Source organism: Sturnus vulgaris, chromosome 16 (genome assembly GCF_052056855.1).
Source record: "Sturnus vulgaris isolate bStuVul1 chromosome 16, bStuVul1.hap1, whole genome shotgun sequence".
Classification (NCBI taxonomy): Eukaryota; Metazoa; Chordata; class Aves; order Passeriformes; family Sturnidae; genus Sturnus; species Sturnus vulgaris.
Genome location: NC_142258.1, coordinates 93,236 through 120,211, shown reverse-complemented (window position 1 = coordinate 120,211; position 26,976 = coordinate 93,236). Strand labels below are relative to the sequence as shown.

Sequence of the window (26,976 nt, the reverse complement as noted above, 5' to 3'; positions counted from 1 at the left end):
GAAGGCCCGCCTACAGTGGGGGGATTGTTGTGGTGACGTCAGGGGCGGGGGACGCGGGCGCCCCATTGGCTCAGGCTGGGCCGAGCGCCTGGCGCGGAACGGCTGGGGAGCGGCCCCGGTCCGGGCGGGCCATGGCCAGCACCGGGAGCCCCCTGGTGAGTCCGGGCGCGGGGGGCGGCTTGCGGGCCAGGCGGGCCGTGGCTAGCATTGGCAGCCGCCTGGTGAGTCCGCCCTGGGCCGCGGCCCTCGGGGTGGTGAGGGAATAAGTAGGCCCGGGCGCCGGGGCCGGCCCGTGAGAAGTGGCTGCCCCGTAGAAGTGGCCGCCCGAGCCCAGCGCTCTGGCGGCGGCGGGGTCGCGGCGTTCTTTCGCGAACGGCCTCGCCTCCTGCGCCCGCTCGAACAGAACGGGTGAACGGGCGCTGCTCTCTGTGGGTCTGGTCTTGTCTCCGCTGCTCGCGGTCCTTCTTCCGTCCCCCGGTCCTGGGTCGCCGCGGGTCTCGCGGGAGGGCCCCGTTCTCCCCCGAGCGTGGCCCGTTCGCGGGAGGAGGTGAGGCCGATGGTGAAGGGGCCGCACTGCGGCCTCTCGCGGATCTCCGTTTTCGGTTCCGGGTATGGGGCGTTGGCGTGGCTATGCCGGGCCGTGTTCCGCTGGGAGAACAGGTGTTGTTGCTCTCTGGGAGCTACTTGTCACTCTGTAATCGATTTCTTTTGTAGTAGGAGCAAACGCGCGAGGAAGATCGTGAGGGTCACAGTAGGACGCCGTTTCAAACGCAGTTGTTTACGTTAGTCTGACAGCATAAACTCGTTTGGTGTACACTGACGTATCTAGAAGATGGAGTTGTAGCTGGTATACAGACGTGGTAATGGTAAATCTTCTTTTGTGTTGTAAGTTATACAGTTCAGTTAGCGTAGACGTGTCCTCATGAAAAATAATCACCAGCTTTCACTCATGTTGGCAAAACTACCTAGCAGTGATATGTTCCTTATCTTCGTGTGCATGCTGCTGTGCTTTGGGTCTTGTGTTGTGTCAGTTTCACGTTGCCAAACTTCACTCTAGCACTTAAAACCTTTTCATCAGTTGGAATTGGCTAAGGAAGGTTTTCCCTGGAGAGTGGCGCAGCCACGTTGATTCTTGACACACTGTTTGAGTGTGCTGTCCTCTTTGTGCTTGGTGATTTTTTTTCATTAGGATGTTACACAGAATCATATTTATTGACTGAAGATGAGAAGTACTGTGTGAATGATCCTACAGAGCACATTAAATGCTACATTGAGGACTATGAGATAAACCAATTTTTGATTATTAAAGGAATTAGTTTTGCTTTCTTGCTGGTTGATACAGCTCTATAAAGCTGTTTCTTAGCATCAGAGATGACTTCTGTTTACTTAGACTTTTAAACAGAGAGTATGTTTCCCTTTATATTTCTGCTCTTGCTCATTGCTCATCTTTTTCAGGTTTTTTCTCAAAAATGCTTGGATTTGTATTCCTTTTCTATATACAGTTTAGCTCCTTGTCCATAAGAAAAACTTGCAGAGGGGGGAAAAATTATGAACACAACTGACGACCGTTTTGGTAAAAATTAGGATATTTTGTCAGGATAATTCTTTTTAATTCCTTCTCTTCCATTTTATTTAATATATTCCTGGTCAGGTGAGTATACTGACAGGCAGTACCAGATAGAGGTTGCCCAATTCAACTAACGTTTTTGTTGTTCAGATGATACCAAATATGGGAAATCCAGTATTTTTGAGACTGAGCAAGTTACTGTTAATGTTTATGTGATGGAGTTAATGACATAATGAGTTCTGTGATTATTGTATTGTAAATGCATAAAAGGAAATTAGGGAGGGGAAGTGTGAATAGAGCGCAGCTTTGAAAGAAACGTTCTAGCAAAAGGAACGCTCTGCCAAAACAGTTAATTTCTGTATTTTGTATGCAGGGACAATTCCTAAAACGTTCTGTTATTTTCTGAAAGTGTGACATAAGGAAGGAGTTGTACTTCTAAAGAGGAAACTATTTTAGTGCAGCTTTAGTTGCACATGCCAGTGTGGTCTTAGTTATTTGCTGTTAATGCTATTATGACTATATTGGCTCTTAAACCAAGAAGTGCCCTTCCTCTCAAAGTGAGGAGTCTGAAAGTATGGTAATTAACATCTTCATTTGCAGCAACATCTTTGCTGGAATGTTTAGCTGCACTAGCAATTACCAGATTCTGCCAGTGTTTCTGACCTGATAAAGCCTATAGTGTAGTCATGGATCTGGATGAACAGAATTGCTTCTTTTTATTCCCCCAGTGGAACTAATATGAACTACACTTTTCAAAGAACTGGGCTCTCAGCGCTCACATAGAGTAAGTTTTGCATCTGTGTTAAGAATTAGATTATGCTATGTTAAGAGTTCTGTTTGTAGTTACTTGTAGGTATAAAACTTCCAGATATCAATGTAGGGAAAACCCTTCAAGCCTATGTATTTAATGTTCTCTTCTCCTTGGTTTTTATCGTAAAGCAATGACTAGTCTTTATCACTCACAGGTAGGCTTTTAACTGAGATAAGTTTTCAATAAATCCCTTACCAAAGCAAGCTACAGGAATAGAAATTAGTAGAAGACATGGATGTTGAAAAGGTGCTCAAAGGTGGAAAAATCAGAAGTTTTAAGGGGAGTAGTTTTATATGCATTGAAATTTCTAACATAAAAAGTTCTTAGAGCTACTGGAAAAGACATGATCCACATAATAATCTGAGTATAATAGTGATGTTCTACTAAACAATGATTCTACTGTGTGGGTAGGCTTTTTTTTAAACAGATTTTTCTTTGATTATTGATCTATTACAGTGCCAGAAGTAAAGTCTGTGTCATTTAGCTCTTGAAACTCTACAAGTGGGTTACTGTAGCTGTATGTTGTAAGGTATCCTGCAGGCTCAGGCTCATTGCACTTTCCTAAAGCAGATCAGTTGGAAGGCAGCATTGCCAGAAAAACTTGGAAAGGATTGCTGACTACTGAAGTACTTGCAGGAATTCTTGTACAGAAGGCATGAAACCAGGGGCACAATCACTTTGTTAGACTGAAAAATGTAGTAAACTGGCAAAGTAATAAAAATGAATTTGTTCTATGAATATATGAAACGTTTTAGTAATACCTCTTTTTTTAACAGTAAACTTATATTTTTTTATATATGTATTTGTCTAGAAAAGCTATACAAATTGATGTAGAACTAGCACATTTATGGCAATCAGAAAATATGTGAGTGACCTTAATTTGGAAAACTTTAGATTTGAAAGATAAAATCCTTTTCCAAGTTCCTCATATTGGAGCTTTTGAAAGAATATGTGTGATACCAAGCAATTATTGTTTCTAGTATTTCAGATGGAAAAAACTTTCTTTGCAAGTTGCCAACTTAGATTATGTATATATAATAAAGAAGAAAAGAAGGGGGAGAAGCAGATTTTCCTCCCTTCCCATTTCCCTTTCTGACATCATATTTGCAGGTAAGCTTGTGGAAACTTCCTGCAGTCTAAAGTGTCTGAAAGGACTGGAGACAAAATGCACAAAACTAGCTATTTGGTGTAGAACCTTATTTTTCACGCCATATGAATTCTATTCAAAATTGCTGTAGGAAATCAGTAGTTTGCTGTGTGAGCAAATATTGAACTTGAGAATTGATTTCTGCTTTAAAAGACAAGCTGTAAATACTTCCCTTGCAAATATTTCATTATTCTTCATGGTGAAAAATTGCAAGGATTAACTTGCTTAGCACATTCTTCAGAAAAAATACTAAATTCAGTGTTTGGTTCTTCAGTAATCCTGCAGGAATTTACAGTTCTTGACTGTGCCATGAATCCTTTGTACATACACTCCAGCTGTATACTGCCACCTTGGTAGTATAGGTTGTCTGCTTCTCTGTTCTTCAGCCCAAGCTGTTCTCTTTGCTCCCTAGAGCTGCTAGCCAGGAGCCTGGCATAGTGAGCCCTTTTGTGTTTGCCAGCCTGAGCCTCCATCTATGCTATGCAGCACCTGATTATCAGTGTGCCTTGTGAGGTAGCTGGTGATGTAGCCTGGGATCCAGACTGTTGCCATCACAGATGGCTTCTGTTTTTTTGTGAGCTAGCCTGGATCTGTTTATGTTGAATGAATTCTCAATGTCTTGTTTACATTATAGCTATTTGGGCCATAGGCTGAATTGAGGTTCTTGGAGATTTGAGTGGTTTCCTGTTTCTGATTTGTTTTGAAGCACTAGGCCGTGGAAGGAGGCCTTAAATAGTCTGCCTCTGAAGGTGATTGGAACTTAAATGCTTTGCTTAGCAGTAGAGAAGGTTAGAGGGTAACTGGCTGATGTGCAGGTTCTTATAAATCCTTTAATTAGCTTTAATCCCTGCCTGATTTTGGAGTTAGAATCCTGGAAATCAGTGGTAAGAAATACCACTGTATGTAAGGTCGTCAAATTTAGAGAAAGGCATTTGTATAAACTAAAATTTAGGATCAGCATTGCTTGGTATGTGAAAAATTAATTTTTCTAGAAACAGTCTTATGGATAAAATACCTTTATTCCCTAAAGGTCAAAACAATCTAAGAATATAGAGGTGTTCTCTGTGCTTCCAAAGCATTGAGCCTCTTGGCTATGTTTTTGCTGATACAATATGAAGCTGATATCCTCATTACTAACTTAAGGATGAACTGTGTTACGGATTTACTGCACAAAGCAAGAAATGTCAGTAGACCAATAGTACTTCTGTTGCCCACTACTGCAGAGCTACCAGCCATTTTAGGTAAAATATTATGTTTGAAGAGGGGAAAGCTTGAAGCTTTCTAGCTTTCTCCTGCCATTAATTTGTACAGTCTTTAATCTTGAAATGTATTACCATTGATGAAATGATTTTTAAAGCTCTTTTGTTGCCTTTTAAATTATAGTTATTTCTATCAAGATACTTCATTAAGAGATTTTTTGAGGGAATGGTTTTATGCAGTGCTTCAATGAACACTTACCTTCCAGCGTTAGAGAGGCTTCAAATGACAGTGGGCATGAAGGTGAGCATAGTTGTTTTGGTGGGTTAGAGCCTAGACTTCTTTAATTAGTTAGCATAGCAGTCTTTCTGGACAACAGCAACAAAAACCCACTCCTTTTATGGAGCCAAATGCTTTTGAAATTTACATGGTTGAATCATAAAAATAGTCTTTAAACAACAGTTTTTTCATGTGACAATGTCTGAGATCAAAAAACTTCGCTCTAGGTAGATGTATGACTTCAGGTTCTCTTGCAAAACGAATTTGTGTTAAAATAGTTTTTATAATTGAACGACGAGATTTTAATATGTTAATTTAAATGTAATAGTTGGCAGCCATTTATGAACCTTGATCAAAGTATAGCTTTTGACAAATTGTTTGGCTTCAGAGTGTTTTACTGAATGGACTGTGAAAGTCTGTTCAAGATATGTGGTGTTAAAGGGGTAGTTTGTTGGCCTATGTGCTAAATTTTAAGTTCTCTGCAGTAATCTTTTGCATACCATTTGTTGATGAGATTTGAAAGAATGCTGATGCAGCTCTATGCAACATAAATGCAAACTGCTGCTACACAAGATCACAAGATTAATGTTTGATGTGAATGCTTTTTAAATATCTACAAATAACTAATACATGGAGTGGGGTTTGTTTGCTGCAGTTTGAAGAAAATGGCTTAACTGTTGTCTTCAAAGAGCTATAGAAAAAAGTGTCTTGTTTTGGGAAAATATTTTTGCAATCTAGTATATATTTTTGATACATGCTTTTTTTTTAATTGAGAAAAGTGTTTGCTGTTAGAAATCATCAACATGAAAGCTTGTGCAGAGTACATGTCTTTAAATACCTCCCAATTACTGTGATGTTTTAAAATGGCTGTATGTATTTTGGTGTCAAGGTTAACCTGTGAAGTGGATAAATAGTTAACTAGCTGTGTGATGCATTCAAAATACTTCTGAGACTTGGCTTATTGTGAGTTTTGTCCCCTTCGTTGCATGCTTGATTTTATGTTATATTAAAACGATAGTCTGATAGTGACCTTTTCTAATGAACGTTTTTTTCTCTTTGGACAAGTATTTTAATTACTTTAAGGCAATAATAATGTTGGCAGATAGATGTATTGTTGAATTCTTGAGATTATCTGACAAAACTTCTAAGCATATTCAAAGTGTGTATAAAGAGAAACTGGCATTCAATGGAGTTTGATTAATCAGTATATTGTTTCTCCCTATACAGATACGTGTACAATTGGTTGACAGAGGATGCTGTTGGTCACTTAACAGAAAGTCTGACAATCCATTTTTAGATGGACATCCAGAGCAAAAATAGAAATGAGCATATGAGGTCTGAGAACTGATATTTACGGCAGTTTATGAAAGCATGCTATCTATTATTGCTCTGGGTTGTCTTCATTCAGGGCACTTCGCTCTGGTGCAGCAACAGACAGAATTTATGAAAGGAAAGCTGGTGTTAAATATCGATAGGGATCACGCAATAATCATTACACTTCCTGCAAACAACTCCTCTCTGGGATTAACATTTATTGGTGCAAACTGTACTGTGCTCTCTGCACTGAAACGTGAGGCCTTTGGTTGTGTTTTGTTGCTCTGAATCACTGGGTTTGTATCTTCAGTTTCTTGCACTTGCACTACACTGCTTTTGCCTGCATGTACTAGGAGGCATAGTTTGAGGATGTGTGTTCAGGCCTGTCTATGTATCTGACCCGATCAGTTGCTTTTTTCTTTTGGAATTGGCTGGAACTCCCAGGGTGTGTTACACAGTAACCTTTGAACTGGAGACTGTCATAACTAGGTATTGGGGAATATAGAGAAGGTTAACATTTTAATTGTGAGATATGAGGGGGGAGGAGGCCAGTGGAAAAGCTGTGTGTAATATCTGGTAATTATCCCTTTATCACTTCTGATGCTCTTCTTCAGATATGAGATGTGTCACATGCAGTTGGTACATCTTTGTCAACCCTCTGAAACACCAGTGTGCCAGGAAAAGACTATATTAAATGTAGCTACTTAGCTTTTTTTATTTTTTCACTTTTAAACTCTAGGTTGTCAGTGTTTAAATTGTAAGCAATACAAAATAAATTTCAGTTGCAGAACTTTTGGCTTACATGACAAGGTCAAAACAGTTTACACAACAGCTCAGGCCGAACCTGTCTAACTTAAACTGTCTTTAGCAGAACCTTGGGTTGTTCCAGTCTTCTAGCTTATCGTCTCATTAGCATTATTTATAATAAAACAAATGTACCAGCTGAGGTTTAAAGGTCATGTTGCTTTGTGTAAAAAAAATACTTGCTGTTACCAAGGTCTACTTCCAAAGAAATAAGCCTTACAAGTAGTTAGATGGAAGAGGTTTTGTGATCATGTCTGCCTATGTCTTAATGCAGCTTGAGATTCTGTAATAGTCAGCAGTCAGACTCGGTGTTATCAGACAGCTCAGAGGTCAGGACCCTGTTCATACTGATTTTCTTTGTAATAGCTCTTGCTAGTAGAATTTCAGCAATAGCAAAGATATTCTCAGTCATCTTCAGTGTTCAACATGCTGTCAGTTAGTACAGAAGTAAAGAATACTGGAAGTTTTAGAAGCTCAGTCTCTTAGAATATTTTTTGCTGCTGTCAGTGTTGATAGAATGATCTCAGCAAAGTAGTGTTGCAGATGTTGCAGTGTTGCAATTTTGTGGTGGGAAAAAGCTAGTGGAGGTGCAGTTGTTGTGGTTGTAGTTGCTTTAGAGGAGTGTGGTACGTGTTTGCATATAGATACGTTAAAAATTGTAGTGATAGTGCAGTTATCAAAATGCTGAGTTGCAGAGGGAAAAGGTATATGTCCTTTTAAGTGGCGGGGAGAAAATGAAAAATGTGTTATCTGGTGGGCTTTTTGCATTGATTCCAGTTTACTTAAAGTTTATTTCTACTGTTTGCAGACAAATGTGAAAAAGGCCAATATTATTACTTGTTTCATGTCTAAATAAAAGGAATCTTGTTTCTAGTTATTTAGTGAAAACTACTTGAGGAAGATTTTGAAATGACTGTTGATCTATAATGCCACATACATTCAGCAGATTTGATATTTTCTTCCTTGAAAGGTTTTCAAACTCAAGTGTGTTGCACTAAGAATGAAACTACTTCTATATGAAAGTAAATGAAGAGGAGAACCCTTAAGGGTTTGGGAAAGTAGTGTTAGAGACTATTTTTTAAAGAGATGGAATTACTAGATCAGTGGTTATCAATATGGTTCATGGTGATACATGACATGCTATAGGAAAGTCTGTCATTACTGTGTGATGATCTGGGCTTTCACTCGCTGCCAGCTGAAAAATGTTGATAATTACAAGAAGGAGAGCATCCTCAAGCTTCTGAGAATTACAGATGCAGTTTAGAACATGTTAAATTTCTGTTACTGACTTCTTATTTTACTAGAAAATGTCTGCATCTGGCAGAAGAAGGATCTTAAGTCCGATTTTTACAAGAGAGTGATGATACAGTTCACATAAGCTGGCCTGTATTCTGTCTCTGGCGTGTGTGAAAACCTATACGTAGAGACATGTATGGTTTCTGCAGACATGTTTTTTGGAACCTTTCAAAATAAAACTGAGAAGGTAAATAGTACAGGAGAAAATACTAAAGAAGAATATATGGAGTGTGAAAGGGTGAGTGTAGGAATTGCCTTTTTCTATAAACGTTGAGATGCAGCATAACAGGCCCAGTTGCATAGTTCTGTCATTTCTTAGGTAACTGATCCTTTTAAATCTTTTGCATGTATATCTGTTCTCCTTGTTCCTAATCTTGACTTTAATTTGAGAAAATCAGGAGACTAATTGAGGTTATACCCTGGCCGAAAATAACCTTCTCTTCCTACAAAGTCCTTTACTCCTGTCTCTTCCCTCAGGATTTTTCTATACTTGATATTCATTGTGACTTAGTTTCAGCTGCTGTTTAACAAAATGTACTGCATCCAGCACCTTTCCCCCCCTTTCTCGCAGTGCTCTCTGATGCTTTTGTAGTGGATTTTTTTCTTGCTTGTTTGCTTTTTCAAGGTGATCTTGCTAGCTGAGGACTCTAACCCGCCCCCCCCCCGCAATGCTACTGCTTTATTTACCTGTAAAACCTCTTTTGCTCATTTGTGACTGGAGCCAGTTCATCGTTTAGATCCTGATATTTAATATGTGTGTGTGTGTGTTTTATTTATTGTGTTTCATTTAATGGGATGATTTTTATACTGGCATCACTTCAGTTGCTGAGCATTCAGGCTTGTGTCAGTCTTGCTGTAATCTTGCTAGGAAAGGGTGCAATCTGTTTTTAGTTCTAGCTATTGTGTGTCTTCAGACGTGCTGCTGTTTGAGTAGGTGTCTGAAGGAGAGATGATTCATCCAGGATATGAAAATGCTGGGGACAATAGTTAGTCTGTGGAAGGTGTCAGCTAAAATGTGTATGTGTGTAAGGAATAAAAGGAGCTGTGACCTGTAGCACATATGCTTTAATGTGTATATGCATAATAATAGTATCAATTTTAGCAGTAAATAAATGCAGCTTTTCTTTACTGCACAGAGCACAGCCAGATGAGGAATTGCTTATTTGATAGGTTCCTCAAGAACCATGTGCATGAGTGAGTGCCAGTCCAATTCCCTTCTAAGGTGGTTTCTGACAAAAATGCAGAAAACGGTTTCAAATTGAAATTCATGCGGTAAAAAAGTTCTTTTTGTGAGAAGTAATTGTTAATTTGGTAACATGATGTACGTTACAGACTCTCTGATATGATTGTACAACACATCTATTTTGAGATTAGGTGATTTTCATTAAGTCATAATTTCATTCTGCTGGATGTATGTTAGAATACTGAGATTTTAAAAAAATGTTCAGCCATAGTGTTAACTTTCTTAAATATTTCCTTAAATTGTTTACATACAATTTTTAAGATTTTTTTTTTTTGGTCAGCAGTAGTTCAGCAAAGCTCTCCTATTTGTTTGTATTTTCTGGCCAGTTTCAGGTAGAACATCAGAAGCAGTCCCTGACAGACTAATTGAGGTGTATTACCAAAAAGGGCGGAAAGCAACTTGACAAGGTTCCTTGATCTTACTTGAGGAAAATTAATGAAAGGGTATCAAATGACAATTTGTTTTGCATATTACATTAATCAGTTTTAGGAGTGTGTCTTCTTGTATTTGCTGTTTTCTGGGCTATATGTGTTCTTTCTGTTTTGCAGTTGGGTTGTCTTTATGTACCCATATGTGCAATTTAAGGAATGCAATCTCCCTTGTTTTAAAAGGTCATGAATCAGAGCATTCTTCAAAAAAAGTTTTAGGTGTTGCTGATTATTGAACCCTCTAGCTGATCTGCCTTTTTTATGTTATCTCTTTGCTTTTTGTCCTTCCCCAGTGTATACTAAAGATAAATACTACCAGAGAAAGTAAAATTCCGTGTAAAAAATTGAGAATGTGTCCTTTGTCTCCATTAAAGTTTTCATGTGTTCATTTAGGGTTCATTGTAACTTGGATCTCTGAACTAATGTTACTGGTAAATACAGGTGTTCATTGTATGACTAGAAATTTAAGGTCATGTTATTTGTAGGAGAAGATACCATGAAATTTGATAACTTGGTATTAGAAGCATTTTTTTGAGTTTAAAACAAGCATTCTTGAAGTAAAGTGTTCAGCTGCTTGACCTATGGGTATATGACAGTATGACCTAAATAGAGTTATTTATCAAATTGAAGCTGCCATTTCCAAAATAAATACTTACAGTCCCTCCTAAACAGATTTTTAATGCTAGCTCTTTCAAAGAAGAATTTTTATGATCCTTGTATGGGAATAATAATAGTTTCATTTCTCTTTTCAGTATGATGCTGTTCCAATCCAGTCAAGCGTGGTGTTATGCTCCTGTTCATCCCCTTCAATGGTGAGGAGCCAAGCGGATTCCAGCACTCCATCTGTCATTTCCACTTGTGGCAGCAGACAGGGATCTAACATGGAGGGCACAGCACCTGAATCAAGATCTAATTCAAACTCCTTGCAGCAACATATGGGACAGCAGCCTCCACAGCCTCGAAAGAAACGACCTGATGACTTCAAATTTGGGAAAATTCTGGGTGAAGGATCCTTTTCAACGGTAACTTTACTTTTTATAAGAAGTGACAGTTTGTCTTGGATAAGCTTGAAAAGTTGTTGTGTAAGATTGATGAGATTGAAATGTGGAGAGAGAACAGCTTGACGAGTAAATGAATGGGTCATAGTGGATTTAAGCTTAACTATTAAAATAAAGTGTTGTCCTAAATATGGGTGGTGATTTTTTTTTTCCTAAGTTCCTTTTAAATTGATCAAAAGTCTTTTTATATCCTAATGATTTGATGCTTGGATGTTCAATCAACATTGCTTTCTAATGTAAGTGTGATAGCCATAATAGGTTATGTAAAAAGTTTGATATAAAGGACTGGAACTGGTCTAGGAACTTGTGGTAACAACTATGCGACGTCCTGTCTATGACAGGAGGTACTGCCAGATGCTTTTGAGAGAAAGAACACTGATACCTCTCCAATATTCTTTCTCAGCCTCTGGTTCTTGAGGACTTAGTGAGTGACAGTCGGTATGTTTGTGTTCAGTAGCCTTAAATGATCTGTTTTTCACATCCACAGCATTGCACAAACGTGAATAACTTAAGTGTTACCTTAATGAATCCATGGAACAAGTAATACTTTCATTTGATGGTTCAATAGTTTCTCAGTTGTAAGACAATAATATTTCTGTGTCTTTTCATCTTATTTGTTGTATACAATTTTTGATTGTAGGTCTCTAAATGTTGGGGTTTTGTGGTTGTTTGAGTGCAGCCTACTGCAATGTTTAGGATGCAGGCCTCTATTACTCGTCAAGAGTAATTTGTGCTCAAACACATAGTTTGCATAACTTCTTGCTAAAGAATCCGAGAGTTGTTGGGGTTTGGGTATACCAGAACACTTTGCTTCAGCAATACACTTTTCTCTTTTTGGTCTCTGATAGTTAATGCCATGTTCCATGTAGGTAGAGAAATTCATAGGGCTTAGCCCAGACTCTGAATAAACTTTTGTCCAGCACTCTGCTACCTGTCTCCCTGGACGACAGCACCATCCTCTGATGTATCAACTTCAGAGCATTTGATCTGTGGTGCATGTATCTTTATGCTGTTATCAAAGCATCTTGTTAAAAAGCATGTGATTTGTTCATATTAAACATGGTTGCAGACTCAGAGATCTGACTATACTCCCCAAGATCCTCACCGATATTCTAACTGAAAAGTGTTTATCTTACAAAGCAGAGACCTTCCTATTACTGTATGTCCAATGACAGCTTCAGATTAAAACATTTTCTTCAAGGTCTTAATGAATGTATTCCATTTTCTTGGACTTCTGTTAAGCTACCACAAGCTCTTACCTAGTGCCAGGGCTGCATGTTGAATTCAACGGAGATACACATGATGTGGGTTCAGGGTTTTTCTTCAGAGCACTCTCCAATTTTGTGGCATCTTCTTCTGCAGCTGCAACTTCTTGGACCCTTGCCTGATAGTAAAAAACACACAAAGGCAGAGCCTTCTCCTCTTTTAAACTAATGAGAATGTACTTTGTAGATAGGCTTTGTAGACAGCTTCAAGCTTCTTTCAGAATAATAACTGTTATGTGGTGGAAAGATGATAATTCTCATGATTGAGGAGGCATGCTGTGTAGCTCACCTCCTATATGGTGGGTACATATATATTGCACCTTGATTTTGTCTCCACCTATATATAAGGCATTTTTTAAAAACGGGAGCTCTAAGGAAGTATGATTATCTGGCCAAAACCAGTTCTTAAATGTAGATTTAACCTCTAGCAGCCTGATACATTTGTTCAAGTGTAGAGTGGGGCTTGGTCATGATGCCAGTTATTTCTGCTTTGTAGCCTCTGAGGGTTCTCTGCTCTACCTATCCCCCCTTCATTCGATTTGGGATGTTTAACTACATTTCTGGCCTTGCTGTTGTCTGAATTTACAACTTACACATTTACATGTTATGTGAATGCTTTTGTTTTTCTGTTAGTTTTACGGCTTTTTTTTTTTTTTTAAGCTATCCAGCTAATGTCTAATTTCTTTCTATAGAATTTACATTTTGTTATCACTTCTGTTACTTCTTTCTACAGGGTGGATAAGATTCAGGCCCCTGATAAGAGACATTGTATTATTATGTACCTCTGACGTTTTTTTGTTTTGGTTTGGGTTTTTCAGTTTGTTTGGTTTTTTTTGTTTTTTTGGTTTTTTTTTTGTGCATGTCTACTCTGGTTCTGTGGATTATTCGTTAGGAGGAAATTAAAATATATGGTATTCTCAGTTTTGTTTGGTGAGGAAGGAACTTCAGGGTACCAAAGTACTCCTGCTATCAGGTAAGTGCTTAGTGTACTTAGAACACAGCTGTTCACTATCAGTGTGTGTGGGTAACACCTGGGTAATACAATGGAAAAAACTGGATACAGTGCAGGATTGGAAAAGAGTCAGTCTTTAGCTTAATTTGCCAAGATATATTTTCATCTGTGTCAGCTGATCGCTTCTGCCATCTGAGTATGGTCTCTGTGTATGTGGGGTTTTATTTAATAACTACCTTTTAAATTGACCTGCTTTCAGAAGCTTTCATTGTAGATATGGTTGATGAAACCTAGCTATAAAAATTAGAAAAGTTAATAACATTCTCATTCAACTGCACATCTTATCTAGTGTCACGTATGTACACAGAAGGATCTCAAAAATTCCTTACTCAGAGATGCAGATGTTAACAGACTTTTTGTTTCTAATGTTTCTAATAGAAATTTTTGTTGATCAAATACTGTAAACTTCAGTGAGTTTTTAGCAGATGAAATTTTAAAGAAAATGAAGGGTGCCTACTGCTACTGAACTGAGGTCAGTCTTCTAGTACTAAAGCATGCAACTGCATGCACTTCCTTCATCTGAAAAAATGCCTTATTTAGATTTCCTAAATACCTAACATTTAGCATCAGGTGTGTAGTAATATTTTGGTGTACTCTGTTGTAATTGATTTTGCAAGGGATTAGAAGCAAGCCTGGTGCAGTAATTTAAAAAATAGTATAAAGTTGAGACTTTAGCAAGGTGTTGAAATGGAGATAAACTTACCATGAGAAAAACAGAGAACTGTACTCCTCTATTTTTACAAGGTTATTGCTTGCATTTGTGCAAGAGGACATTTCAGATTGTCTCTAAAATTGTCTTTTGTAAGTTCTTTCTTGAAAATGAGCCCTGTGTTCCTCCAAAAGCTTTTCTCTTTAAAAATGTAAACCTACTTGCCTGAAATTTCATTCCTTGCTTCTACTAATTGGAAATCTTCTGTTCCTTTTATTTAAATCTTTTTCTTAATAAATTCTAGATAGTTGAAAGTTCTTTCTCACTTCTTACTTTTGCTCATTCAGATAAATTTTCTTTCAATCTTTGCCATCTGCATTAAGGAAAGTACTGTGTCAATTAGTTTTATGACTATTCCTCAATGTACTTGTTGCTTTTTGTTCCCTCCTTTAAGAAAATTGGGCAGTTTACTTTGACTTACCTTACAATATTCAGAATTTTTCTGGAAAAAAATTATTCGGTATTTACACTCTTAGATGTGTAAGTCTTTTGGCAAAACAAGCATTGGTCTGCTGAACTGAGTTTCTGCAGACGTCTTGCTGAAGCCAGCATAATATGAACGCGTGCTTAAAATATTTTCCAAACACTTACTGGAAGATCTATGTTAGTGTATGTGTTTAGTGGCCAGTTACAATATGCTTTCTTTCCTCTGGCAACAGGTTGTCTTGGCTCGAGAATTGGCAAGTTCTAGAGAATATGCCAGTAAGTATTGACTCCTTTAACATGAACTTTTTGAAAATATAGTATCAATGAAGTCCAGTTACAAACACTTGTTGAAGGAACAGAATTAGTGGTTTCATGTTAATTATATGTAACAAAAAAACTCCAGAACAAGATGGGCTTCATTTACTTGTACTTCATGCTTCTTGTTTTTACTTGCTCTTTTTTTCATTAAGTTAAAATTCTAGAAAAACGTCATATCATAAAAGAAAACAAGGTACCATATGTGACACGAGAGAGAGATGTAATGTCCCGTCTGGATCACCCCTTTTTTGTGAAACTCTACTTCACCTTTCAGGATGATGAAAAGCTATGTATCCTTTGCATATTACAACTTGCTGTAACACTTTGTTAGAGTAACAATGCCCAGTTTTGGTTCCTTGAAAAATAGTCTAACAGAAATGATGGCAATAACTTGAGATACTTGAAATATTCTAATGTATGTGATGCAATTTTTGTAGTCGTGCTTTTAGCAGAAATTAAGCAGATCAAAATGAGTGGGTCCTCTCAAAGAGAAGAGTAGGTGTCTTGTGGGACAAATTGTCTATGTGGTAAATGTTGAAGGGTGACTTGTAACAATCCAAGTTTAAAATAATGTAAAAATTCTAAATCAGGGGCTATGAGAAGTGTTTTATTCCTGATGTGTATATGTGTGTGTATATCTATCTATCTATCTATCTATCTGTAGTAAAACACAGTAATTCCTGCATTTAAAATAGGGGTAGCCAGTTATATTTCTTACTAGTTTAATTTCTAAAATTAGAGCTATTATTAAAAGTATTTTTAATGTAAAAATGAAGGTGCTTATAGAATAATCTGAATCCTCTGTTTGGGCTACTGTTTCCCCAGATCTCTCTAGCAGTAGTTGCAAAGTGCAGTTTCATCCTGAAGGCTCATTGCTTGGCAGTTGGTTTTTTTCTTTTCTTTTTTTTTAACTTTGTGAAGAAAATGTTAATTATGTGAACTTCCTCTTGAACCTCCTGCTTGGAAAAGCATGAAGGTGTAGATCAGCGTCTTTCTGGGGTCAATAAGTATTTTTCTGGTTTTCCCAGAGGCTGCTAATAGTGCTGGCAAGCCTTGTGTATCAAACAGTGTGAGCTCACAGGGCCTCTTTTGTAGTGTAAACACTTGCTGTGGTACTTTCCAGGTGATGAGACAATTTTTAACTTCTATCAGTTATAACTGTAAATAACTCTCTTTGAGGGCAATTATGTATGTAATTTAAATTAATTATTCAAGTCACTGGAAAAACTACAAAGTTAACCCTTTATGTAGTTTTTGCTGTGCTAACAAATTTGGACCCATGTCCCAGGTTGTTAATATATTTAAGAAATTATTTGGGGTTGCTACTTGTAAAGTTTCAAATTAACCAACTTCTTCCCTGTTGTTCATTTATTTTTAGTAGTACTCTTCTCTTTGGAATAAGATGTGGAGATTTTTGTTTTAGAGTGGCTTAGAGATAAACCTTAACTAAGTTACATTCAGATTTTGGACTTAGCTATGCCAAAAACGGAGAGCTGCTAAAATACATACGCAAAATTGGCTCATTTGATGAGACCTGTACAAGGTTTTATACTGCTGAAATTGTATCAGCTCTGGAGTATTTGCATGGCAAAGGAATAATTCACAGGTAATACAAAGCTAAGACAGACATGTAGTTGATCATGTAAGAGGTGTTTTTATTTTTCCTAGAAATGTTCTTTGTGAAGTTAAAAGCAAAGGTGTATTTTGTGGAAAGCTAAAGAGCACAAATTGCCTTTGATCAGCCCTAGCACAGTTAACATCAGCAGTTAAACATAGCAAACTTGAGGAGGAGAGCCAGTCACTGTTAAACCAACTGTTGGAGCAGAAAAACGTAAGAATCTTCTGGCCTTGAATTGACATTACCAAAAGCTTGTCTTTCAAGCTTCGTCAATTGGCCTGAAAGCCAGAACTGACTTTTTGCTTGGCTACTTTTTTCTTGTGCTGTTATGTAGCAAAAGTAACTAGAATTCTTTTTGTGTGTGGCTTAATGTGTACTATATAATCAAGTAAAATTCATCTATATCAGTTTACGCTGAGTGAACAATTTCCACAAAGCTGCACAATAATTAGGTAAGTGGTGAAATTAGCGAAGTTTGAGTAGTATTTTCGAAGTTGTTCTTGATGTAATATATTGTTTGGATAATCATGTTTTGTCGTTCATATTTATTAAATAAAGCTTTAAGTGCAAGACATCTGAGCTGCAGAACTTCTTCTTGGGTAGGTTACCAAGCAGTTGTCATGGGACACTAGATGCTAGTTGGCAAAAAGCAGACTAATTATAATTCTGATAGCATTATTTCTTTCAGCTATTTCCAAAACAGTTTTTCGTTTTAAATACAAGTTTTTGTGGAATAATTTGAATTGGAGTCTGAGGATTATGGATGTGGAGAGTACTGAAAGTGTGAGATTTTTCTACAGGGGCAGGGGGGAAGCTCGAGATCTCCCAGTTTCACTTTGATTTTACAGTTCCTGTGTTTAGGCTGAGAGAATGCTTATAAAATATATGTAGCATGATTGTCAGTGTTACTAAGCTTATATTGGAAACTTTATATTAGAGAAGAGCTGCTTTATGCTTGCTTTTATATGAAGGACCCTACGAGGAGCTCAAAAGAAAACAGTGAAATTGTGCAATGTATGAAGTTTATGAGGACACAGCTCTAGCAATGCCTGAATACTCTTGGGATGTTTTGCTGCCTGAAGAAATAGGACATGAGATAAAACCACTTTAAGATGTCAGGCTACCCTGGAAAATTTATTGCAGATATCTCTCTATGTATCTAGATATATAGCTATAGATCCATAATTCAATATTAATGTAGGTATACAATATATTATATAAACAGTATATATAAAGTGTGTATAGAGTACAATGTATCTATGTACATATGTGTTTTAAAAAGCCCTACAGAGAACTGTTAGAGTCCATTCCATTAATGTAGTTTCTACTTCTCTCTTAGGACAAGCACAAAAGAATCAACAGGATTTTTATGGCTTGTTGCTCCCTGTACTAGTTTCCAGACTTTAAACTGTACAGCTCATACTTTTCCACAGTAGGAGGCTTTAATCTGAAGAAAATAATGCTGCACAGTGATTGACAGAAACAGCTTTCAGTTTTTACTGTTTTTTCTTGTCAGTCAAACAAAACAACTTCCATACTCCTAGATTTCTTTATGAGCATTTGAAGATTCTGCTTAGGAGGGAAGTATGTAGGGGTTTTTTGGATTAACTAAGGAAACTTGATGCAAAGGCATATCATATCAGTGTAAATGAATGCTCTTACGTTGTTTCTAATGCACCTCTTGACATCTAACTCTGTACTGCTATCTATTGTGTTTGTGATACTGTGAAGTCTGGTTTTATTCAGAATCAGAGGTGGTGTCTATGCACATGGTAGGCATGCATTTGAAATGCATATTATGCATGGAGGTGATCTAGGTTCTTAGCTAGTCAAGACATTTAGCTGGAACTGGGTTTGCCAGTGTTTGACGAACTGGAGTTTTGCACAGAGGAAACAGATATAGAAAATTTTAATGCCATATCAATCTGTCAGATGTTATTTAAATTAAGGCTTTGGAGCGAAGGGACTTGGGGTTTTGTGTGGGTTTTGGTTGGGATTTGTTTGGGGGTTTTTTTTGGTCTCTTTTGGTATTTTAAATTTTTGAACATGTGACCTGCATGGTAGCATATTTTTGAGATGATTATTTACCTGATGCTTTTAAAAAAAATTAATTAATGGATTTACCAGAATCTGTTAGTCTGCAGGTTGACAGCTACCAGTTAAGAGAAGTTGCTGTAACAATGTTTATAGAATGACTGCATCATTTGTTATAGCATGCTGTACTTCAGTCAATAGACAGTTTTTCAACTTTAATTTGTATGCTGTTTGAATATAAAAATCTGTCTTTTCCAGGGACCTTAAGCCAGAGAACATCTTATTAAATGAAGATATGCACATTCAAATAACAGACTTTGGAACCGCAAAAGTATTATCTGCAGATAGCAGACAAGGTTTGCCATTATTCATTATGTGACACCAATAATTATAGCAAGTGATCCTTTGAAAATGTACATATGCTGTTTTTACCAGATTGTAACCTTCAAATATCATTACCTCACCTAAATTACTAAAAGATCTCAAAACAGTTTTGTCTATCACTACTTAGATTATGTCAGAGGAGGCAATGTTTGGTGTAGTAGAATACTAGCTAAATTACCAAATATACTGGGAAGTTGAACTACTTCAGATTACTTAGTTTTTATTTGCAAGGCAAGAATACAAACAAATAGGTACCGTGGCTCACCTGATACAGTAAGTTTTAACTCTGCTTACAAGTTTAACTCCAGTGGCTGTCAGAATTGCACAAGGTTGTAGACTTAATGTGTCTGCAGATGTTACTAATAGCCTGTAAATAGGTGCTGCAGACAATGCCTGAAAAAAAGCACTAGGCTGAACTGAATTCAATTGACTTTTTTTCCTTGACTGTAGCTACTTGTGTTGGTAGACTTTATAACTAAGTAAGTAGCTAAATACCTAGCTTCTTGAACCAAATAGGTATCACTGAGGTTGATTTGTTTTTTCCAAGCAGGCTTTGTGGATAGGTGGAGTTAAATTCTCATGGGTTCTTTGTAGCATTATGTAACTTGCAGTGGATTGCCTTTTGGGTTTTTTTTTTTAAGTGGAGGGGAAGAGGTATATTGGCTTATGCATAAGTATGTTTGCTTATTTCTTTCTATTGCCTTAACAGCGCGGGCAAACTCATTTGTAGGGACAGCACAGTATGTTTCTCCAGAACTGCTGACAGAGAAATCTGCCTGTAAAAGGTGAGGACTCTATATTCCAGACCCTTACTGACTCTGTCAGGAAACTGTCAAATGGAGAGGATGAGATAAATCAACCAAGCAAGCTTAAACAAACAAGATGCTTGAGTATTTTAAGAGAGTTTGAAACTTTTTTTCTTAACAAGTATTGCTTCTTCTCTGAGGGCTGGTTTCCTCAGTTAATCTACTTTTTTTGAGTTCTACTAACAGGATTAGGTGTTGTTGGAAAAGGAGGTGTGCAGGGTGAAGTTGGATTTCTTACCCATAAATCAGAAAAACTTTTTCTATTATCCAAGTAATAGAACTATTTAAATTCTGTTTTGTATAAGATGGCTCAAATATGGTATTTCCTGCTGTAGTAACAACAGAATGTCACATGCTGTTCAGTTAAGGAGAAGGCTGCAGCTTTCTTTCACTTGTATTTAGATCAACTTGCAGTTATCTTTCCCAAACTGTATTTCAGATTTGCAACATTTTAAAGCTCATCTCTCTGCCTGGTATGAGTGATGCTCTTAAGAAATTGCTTAACTCATTAAAATCACTTGTTGATGGTAACTTACTGAATGTGTATATCTCTTTTTATTGCAATGATGGAAGAGTAAGCTAGTTGATGACAAATCACAGGTAAAAAGGATCATTTATATGAATAGATGTAGCAATTTGTGCAAGCATTTCTTGAAGTGACAGAGATACCATCAGACTTTTCACATCTTTTAGTGAAGAGCTTTTAACTGTATTGCCTAATGGTAAGACTTGATCAGAGTATCATCTCCTTGTAGAAGCTGCATAATGCTTTATTGTACAGAAAACTCTTAATTGGACTAGTTTTAAGTCTTTGTCAGTATTTTAGTCTTCCATGAGGATTTTGAAGCTCTAATAAAATCTATGGATAGCTTACCTCGAGACAGAATAAGTTAAAAGTGTTCTTTCAGGCCAGCACACTAAAACTTAACTTTCCTTTACCCACTGTGCTAAAACATGGCTTTCACACACATACCATTATAGCCTTTTTGTTTGTGTCTTAAGAAAAGCATTGTAACATATTTCCTCTTTTTTTTTTTAAATCAAATATTTAGAGAAAAGTATCTTAACTCTGAAGGGGCATATATTGAATTAAGTTGGAGGAATCTTTGAAATGTCATGTGGATATGAGTATTATTTCAGTCATTACATACCCATTATTTTAACTGAGAATTCATCTGTCTTCCCGTTTTTGTGGGACTGTTACACAACAGTTTTTTCTTGAAAACTGTGTTGCTCTCCTGCTCTTCTGTCAAGGGCTGAAGTGAAAATAGTGTGAAAGTTATACAAAGCGGATTTGACCACTGGGTTCATGCTAATGTTCCAAGTAGCAGAAGGTTAAGAATTTTTAAATTGCATTTTAAAGATTTCTTTTACAAAAAGGTGCTATGTTTTTTTCCTCTTTGTTCTGAAGCTCTGACCTCTGGGCTCTGGGATGCATAATATATCAACTTGTGGCTGGATTGCCTCCATTTAGAGCTGGGTAAGAGATTTGAGCTAATTATTTACATATGGATCATAAATATATTCTCTGATTGGATTTTTACCTTACTACCAGTTCTGGAGTATTTTCATGATGCAGAGCTGGTGTTAATGTCATGCCTGCTGTTATTTGTCCTTTTTGATGCCATGAAGTTGTTTAGACAGCTATAACTAGAGCTGCTGAGAGAGAGATTCCTTAAGATATCCTAGAATTTCACACTTAATTTGTGCCATGATGATAACTATATGTGAAGAAGTTTTTAAGGCATATCCTCAGCACTCTCTGAGTCATTTGAGCTTTTCTTGTTATTGGTCAAGTATCTGATGCTTACAGGATCATAGTATCCATTCACCCTAGGAAGATTTATGGGAATGTAACTTGTAGATTTCTTGTTTAAAATTTATCTGGGTTATTCAGGTTAAGGTGAAAGAATCATAAGAACTAATAACAAGAGTTAATATTTTTCTCTTCTGCAGAAATGAATATCTTATATTCCAGAAGATAATAAAGTTGGAATATGACTTCCCAGAAAAATTTTTTCCCAAGGCAAAAGATCTTGTGGAGAAGCTATTGGTAAATATTTGTGCTTTTCTTCTTGGATGTAGTACGCTTGTCTTGGTCGATTTTATAACTGACCAAGTACCTCAATACCTAACTTCTTGAATCAAAAGGTATCACTAAAATTGATTTGTCATTAAATGGTTTGATGACATTGGACACATTCAGATTATGCAGTTCTGTCTGGATGTTTCTATGCACTCTTGCAAATCTTATAACATGAACATCTAGGAGCAGTATTGACTGTGTAGGGGACTGTCTTGAAAATCGGCATCTGTTATTAAACAGCACTTGGTTGTTTTTTTTAAACATATTTATTCTAAAGTATGGATAAGGAATGTCTCTATGAAATGGAAGCAAACAATTCTAGATACTGTGCATTACAAACAAATTAAGATTCAAATACTTAGGCTTACATAGTTCTCAGATTAGTTGTTTTTGAGTTGTATAAGGGATCATTTAGTTGAAAACGACATTCTGTACATTACAGGCAGATACATTCATTACAAATTGCCTTGCATTTTAGCATGCAGTTACCTTACACTTAACATGTCTCAGTAGTATCAGCCTAAGAATTTCTGTGCCTGTGAAGGTTTGACAATAGGAAAAAAAAGTTCTGTTCCATCAGTGAGATTATAGTCATGACACTCAAGTGACTATGCAGAGAACATTTTAGGTGTTACAAGCTTTTTTAAGTTCAATAGTCTATCATGTTATCAGGGGATGAGGAGGAAACACCCTTGTGGATGATGAAAAATACAGCCTAAAAGGCCTAAGAGTGTGTTCCAGTGTCCAAGACCAGTTCTATGCCAAGCCAGTGTCTCCTGAATGGTGAAGTCCAGGTTGTATTAACCTGATTGTATCCTGAGAACTGTTTTTAAGGTGCTTGAGAGGTTGATGTTTGGCACCAACTATAGTTTCCACAGCTTCTTGCATCACTAGAATGTGATGGTGGACTAAACTTAAATGAGGTGTGCTTCATCTCTCTGTATGTTTGTTTCAGTCTTCACGAAGAAGCAAAGCCAAAAAATTGTGTGGACCTAAAGAAGTGCTCCTGTCCTTAGATCTGTGAGCTGATCTAGTAGAGAATGTTGTTGACAAGACATACTGACAAATAACATCTTTTATTATAAACAACCTCTTTATATTACAGATATGTATGCTTAGGGCAGGGGGACAAACTGGTTTTACATTTTCAGGTGGTGCTTTTGCCTTTTGTCATTATTTTATGCAGCTTAACTTAATTTTAATTTGCTTAGGTTCTAGATGCTGCCAACCGATTAGGTTGTGAAGAAATGGGAGGATATGGACCTCTTAAAGCTCACCCCTTCTTCGAATCCATTGTGTGGGAGAACCTACATCTTCAGACACCCCCTAAACTTACAGCGTATTTACCTGCTATGTCAGAGGATGATGAAGACTGTTATGGAAATGTATGTTTGTCTACTGCTATATTCAGCTCTGATGCTGCCTGAGACTTCCATTATAGCATAATTATTGAATATTAATGCAAATAAATAATAGTTATATAAACAGTTTTACTGAAGCTACTTAGTTATATTTTAATGACAGTTCTAATTATTTAGAATCTAAAAAAAGATGCTGGTTAAATTTTTACTTAAATCAGCATTTGTTTTCTGATAAAGCGAGTATTTTGAAAAAGCAAGGCTGGCTTGCTTAAATGCCTGCTGATCTACAGGGAATAGGCTGGGATTTTGCCCAAAAGCATGTTTAAATTAAAAGCCACAGTTTAGTGCAAAATAAGCTTTTTAATAAAAGACATTTAATTGCTTCACTTTTGTTTCCTCCTTTAGTATGACAATCTCCTGAGTCAGTTCGGTTGCATGCAAGTTTCTAGTTCTGCCTCTTCCCATTCACTATCTGCTGCAGAGACAAGTACACCACAGACATCAGGAGGAAATATTGAACAGTATATTCATGATCTTGACAACAATTCCTTTGAGCTGGATTTACAGTTTTCTGAAGATGAAAAGAGGTTACTTCTGGCAAAACAAGCTGGTGGAAATCCTTGGTAGGATCTTTGAATGTAGCTAAATAACTTGCACAGCAATAAAGAATCCTGTAAAACAAGTGATTTTGATTCAAGTTAATATTTGTCAGTCTAAGTACTTCCAAGTACAGTTAGCAACTAGATTTTTCTTGGATTCTATTTTTAAAGCAATAGCAGCAAAACCCTAATATTATATTTCTGAAATTTACAAGGTCTAGAAGATGATGTGGAGTGTGTTTATAAGATAGGCACAATGACGCTATCCTGTGCTACGGAGTCTTCGCTCTACAATCCTAGAACTAGAAAAGGTTCCTCTTTTTTACAGATGCCATAAGTTGTTGGAATTTTTTGCATGATAATACTTTGTGGATATCTAACCAAAATACCTCCAGACTATGTAACAGCACTTCTGTTCACTCTTAGAGAAGTCTCTCATGTGTGAATTTTTGTCATTGTTGTTGTTCCTTGAGGGGGGAGGGGATTGTTAGGGGCTTTTTAGTTGACTTGTTTGGGATTTTCTTGTTTATTTGTTGTTGCTGTTTTGTTTGGTTTTGTTAATTTTTTGTTTTGGCTTTTTGTTTCGTTGGATTTTTTGTTTTGGTTTTTGTTTGTTTGTTTTTTTTTTTTTAATCCCCTGTCAAATTTTAGAAAAAACTCTCTGGTCTGGGCTAAGGAAGAGTCCAAAACTCATGTGCTAAAATTGTTCAGGACTCTCATGGAAAGGACATACCTAGAGAGTGACATGAAAAATTGCTTGATCATTATAGCTTTTTCTGTCAAGGAATTACTTCTGGAGTAATAGTTATTTTTCTTTTTCTAAGGCATCAGTTTGTAGAGAATAACTTAATCCTAAAAATGGGTCCAGTGGACAAAAGAAAGGTAAGGGCTTTTATTAATTTCCTGTAACAAGCTTGAGCTGTCAAATTTTTGCACAGTTGCAGATAGATAAGCAGCCTTATTTTTAAAGCTTCCTTCCTTGAACAACTTGTCACCTATATACAAGTTATTTTTTAAAAATTCAGTGTTTCCTTGTGAGTAGATTGTTGTTTTTTTTTTTCTTTATTTAGTGATGTGCCCTTGATTTCTTGGAAAAGCCTAAGTAAATCTGCTATTGATACTTTTGTTTTGAGATTGTAGGAAATTAGTGTTTACTTGTCCTTTTCCTCCCAGTCTGATATAATCTAATAAACACTCTTTCTTGATGCATGTCTGAATGTAGTTTGAACCAAAATTACCAAAAAATTAAATACAAGCCCATCTCAACTGTGTGCTCTTTTTTCTGGATCAGACTTAGTGCCTTTATCCTGAAAGAGGCAGAGGTGGTGTTAGAAGAGCTTTAAGGGTTAACTTCGGCAGTTTACAGCTAAGCGAGGATAGTCTGCATCAGCTTTAGAGGAAAGAAGGTTCTGTTTCATCTAAGTTACTACCTGCTTCTTTGTGGTCTTTTTTCTACAAAATCATGACTATTGATTTCTTTGAGAAATAGATTCTGCTTCACTCTGTACCACTAGGTGTTTTATGGTGTTTTTAGAATTTGAAGATACTGTTCTAAAATAGTACTTGTGTTTTGCCATGTAGTAGAAATGCACTGCAACGCCCTAAAAAAGGAGTGAGGTCAAATAGGTAAAGTAAAATTAAGGACCTCCCCAAACGCAAATATACCATCCTAGCACTGAGCTGGTTTTATACTGCCTCTTGTTTTTCAGTTCAGAGATGTGTAAATTTTCATTTTTAATTCCCTCATGGATTTTTTTTTTTTTTTCACTGCTGCTTCTACTTTTCTTGTTAGGGATTGTTTGCACGTCGGCGCCAATTGCTGCTTACGGAAGGGCCCCACTTGTATTATGTGGATCCTGTCAACAAAGTTCTAAAAGGAGAAATTCCATGGTCTTTAGAGTTGCGTCCAGAAGCCAAGAATTTTAAGACGTTTTTTGTTCACACGGTGAGTTTCTTTTCTGAGTTTTCTTTGTAAATTGCTCTAAGGTCCTTGGGCAATTTCTGTAAGTTATCAAAAAGATTTTTCTGGAGAAAGTATAATTGCTTAGATACAAAATTTCGTAGTTCTAATTTAAAACAAAACTAAATCCTGAACAAAATCAACAAACAACAACAACAAAAAAAAAGGCACGAAGTCCACACCCCCAAACAAAATCAAATGATAAAATAAAAATTTCCAAAAAACCCCTCATTCTGACATGCATATTTATCACAAAAATGTAACTTTATTTTTATTATTAGTGCTTAAATAAGCCATAAGTGGATTTTGGGCTTTGAAGGATGTTCTTAAGGACTTCTAAAATTTAGCCCTCTTTGTATGTAGTGAATCATATTGTCAGTTGACTGCTTAAAAATATTCAGGTGCAGATGTATGGTTAATCAATAATATGTAATGTTATATGGCTGTAATTGAAATTAACTTTCAGAAACTTAATGAACTAATTCGGAATAATTATTTCCTTGGTAGGTGCAGAATGACTATTGCTTTTTGGTTAAACTATGTTTGGAGTAATCATTAAAATGTTGTTCACTTATAGCCAAACAGGACATATTACCTGATGGACCCGAGTGGGAATGCTCATAAATGGTGCAAAAAGATACATGAAGTTTGGCGGCACAGATACCACCAGAATGCTGCAAAATAGTAAAGTTCATCCAAAATTTCCCAGTTTCCCTACTTGCTGCTAGAACTCCGTGTGCAGCCGATCAGAGGAATCTTTTCAACCCACTCTTACCATCTCAAGGGGAAGCATACATCTGAAATGTTCTTGGGATTTTTTTTGGTTTTGTTTTTTGTTTTTGGTTTTCTTCTTTTGTTTGTTTGGTTTTTTTGTTTTTTGGGGTTTTTGGGGGGTTGTTTGTGTGGTTTTTTGGGGCTTTTTGTTTTTTGGGTTTTTTGGTTGTTTTTTTTTTAAGAAGGAAAAAAAAAGGAAGAAAAGCAAAAACCTAATGGAATTCAGGGTTGCTTTGCTCGCTCTTTGTGCTTCTGTTGAGGCTTCCACATGCATATCATTGCAGTGAAGATCTTGCTTTTGTGCACTTCAGTTCTGTTTCTGCTGCAGACTAGTGGATAGACCTTGCATTACCAGCTTCACTTAAAATTAGTTAAAACCAATCCACACGCACACACGCCGAATCATGTACCAGCCTTGCATTTTATGGGGCTGGAGTTTTCTGTGACACTCAGATTATCATTAAACTGTTTCATCAGGGA

General features: G+C 36.8%; 1 protein-coding gene across 4 annotated transcripts; it reads left to right on the top strand.

Moving 5' to 3' along the window:
* PDPK1 (3-phosphoinositide dependent protein kinase 1) lies at nucleotides 1-26,976 on the top strand. 4 transcript variants are annotated; one of them, XM_088174139.1, is made up of 15 exons: nucleotides 62-155; nucleotides 715-866; nucleotides 10,839-11,108; nucleotides 14,790-14,832; nucleotides 15,027-15,164; nucleotides 16,336-16,480; nucleotides 18,785-18,882; nucleotides 19,620-19,695; nucleotides 21,128-21,196; nucleotides 21,673-21,769; nucleotides 23,014-23,187; nucleotides 23,569-23,786; nucleotides 24,587-24,644; nucleotides 25,555-25,707; nucleotides 26,300-26,976. In XM_088174139.1, exons 2-15 carry the CDS (start codon nucleotides 864-866, stop codon nucleotides 26,405-26,407), a joined length of 1,650 nt encoding a protein of 549 aa, XP_088030265.1. In that variant the 5' UTR covers nucleotides 62-155; nucleotides 715-863; the 3' UTR covers nucleotides 26,408-26,976. The 4 variants fall into 4 exon arrangements, with proteins under 4 accessions (XP_014741864.1, XP_088030265.1, XP_088030266.1 ...); XM_088174140.1 differs by having other exon boundaries at nucleotides 64-155; nucleotides 715-860; XM_014886378.2 differs by lacking the exon at nucleotides 715-866 and having other exon boundaries at nucleotides 1-155.

Bases quoted from the DNA above. Each gene is read 5' to 3' on its own strand.
- PDPK1 (XM_088174138.1), top strand. From the start codon at position 4,951: ATGGTTTTATGCAGTGCTTCAATGAACACTTACCTTCCAGCGTTAGAG. The intron at 23,188-23,568 runs GTATGTTTGTCT...TTCCTCCTTTAG, and splicing joins ATGAAGACTGTTATGGAAAT to TATGACAATCTCCTGAGTCA. The intron at 24,645-25,554 runs GTAAGGGCTTTT...TTTTCTTGTTAG, and splicing joins GTCCAGTGGACAAAAGAAAG to GGATTGTTTGCACGTCGGCG.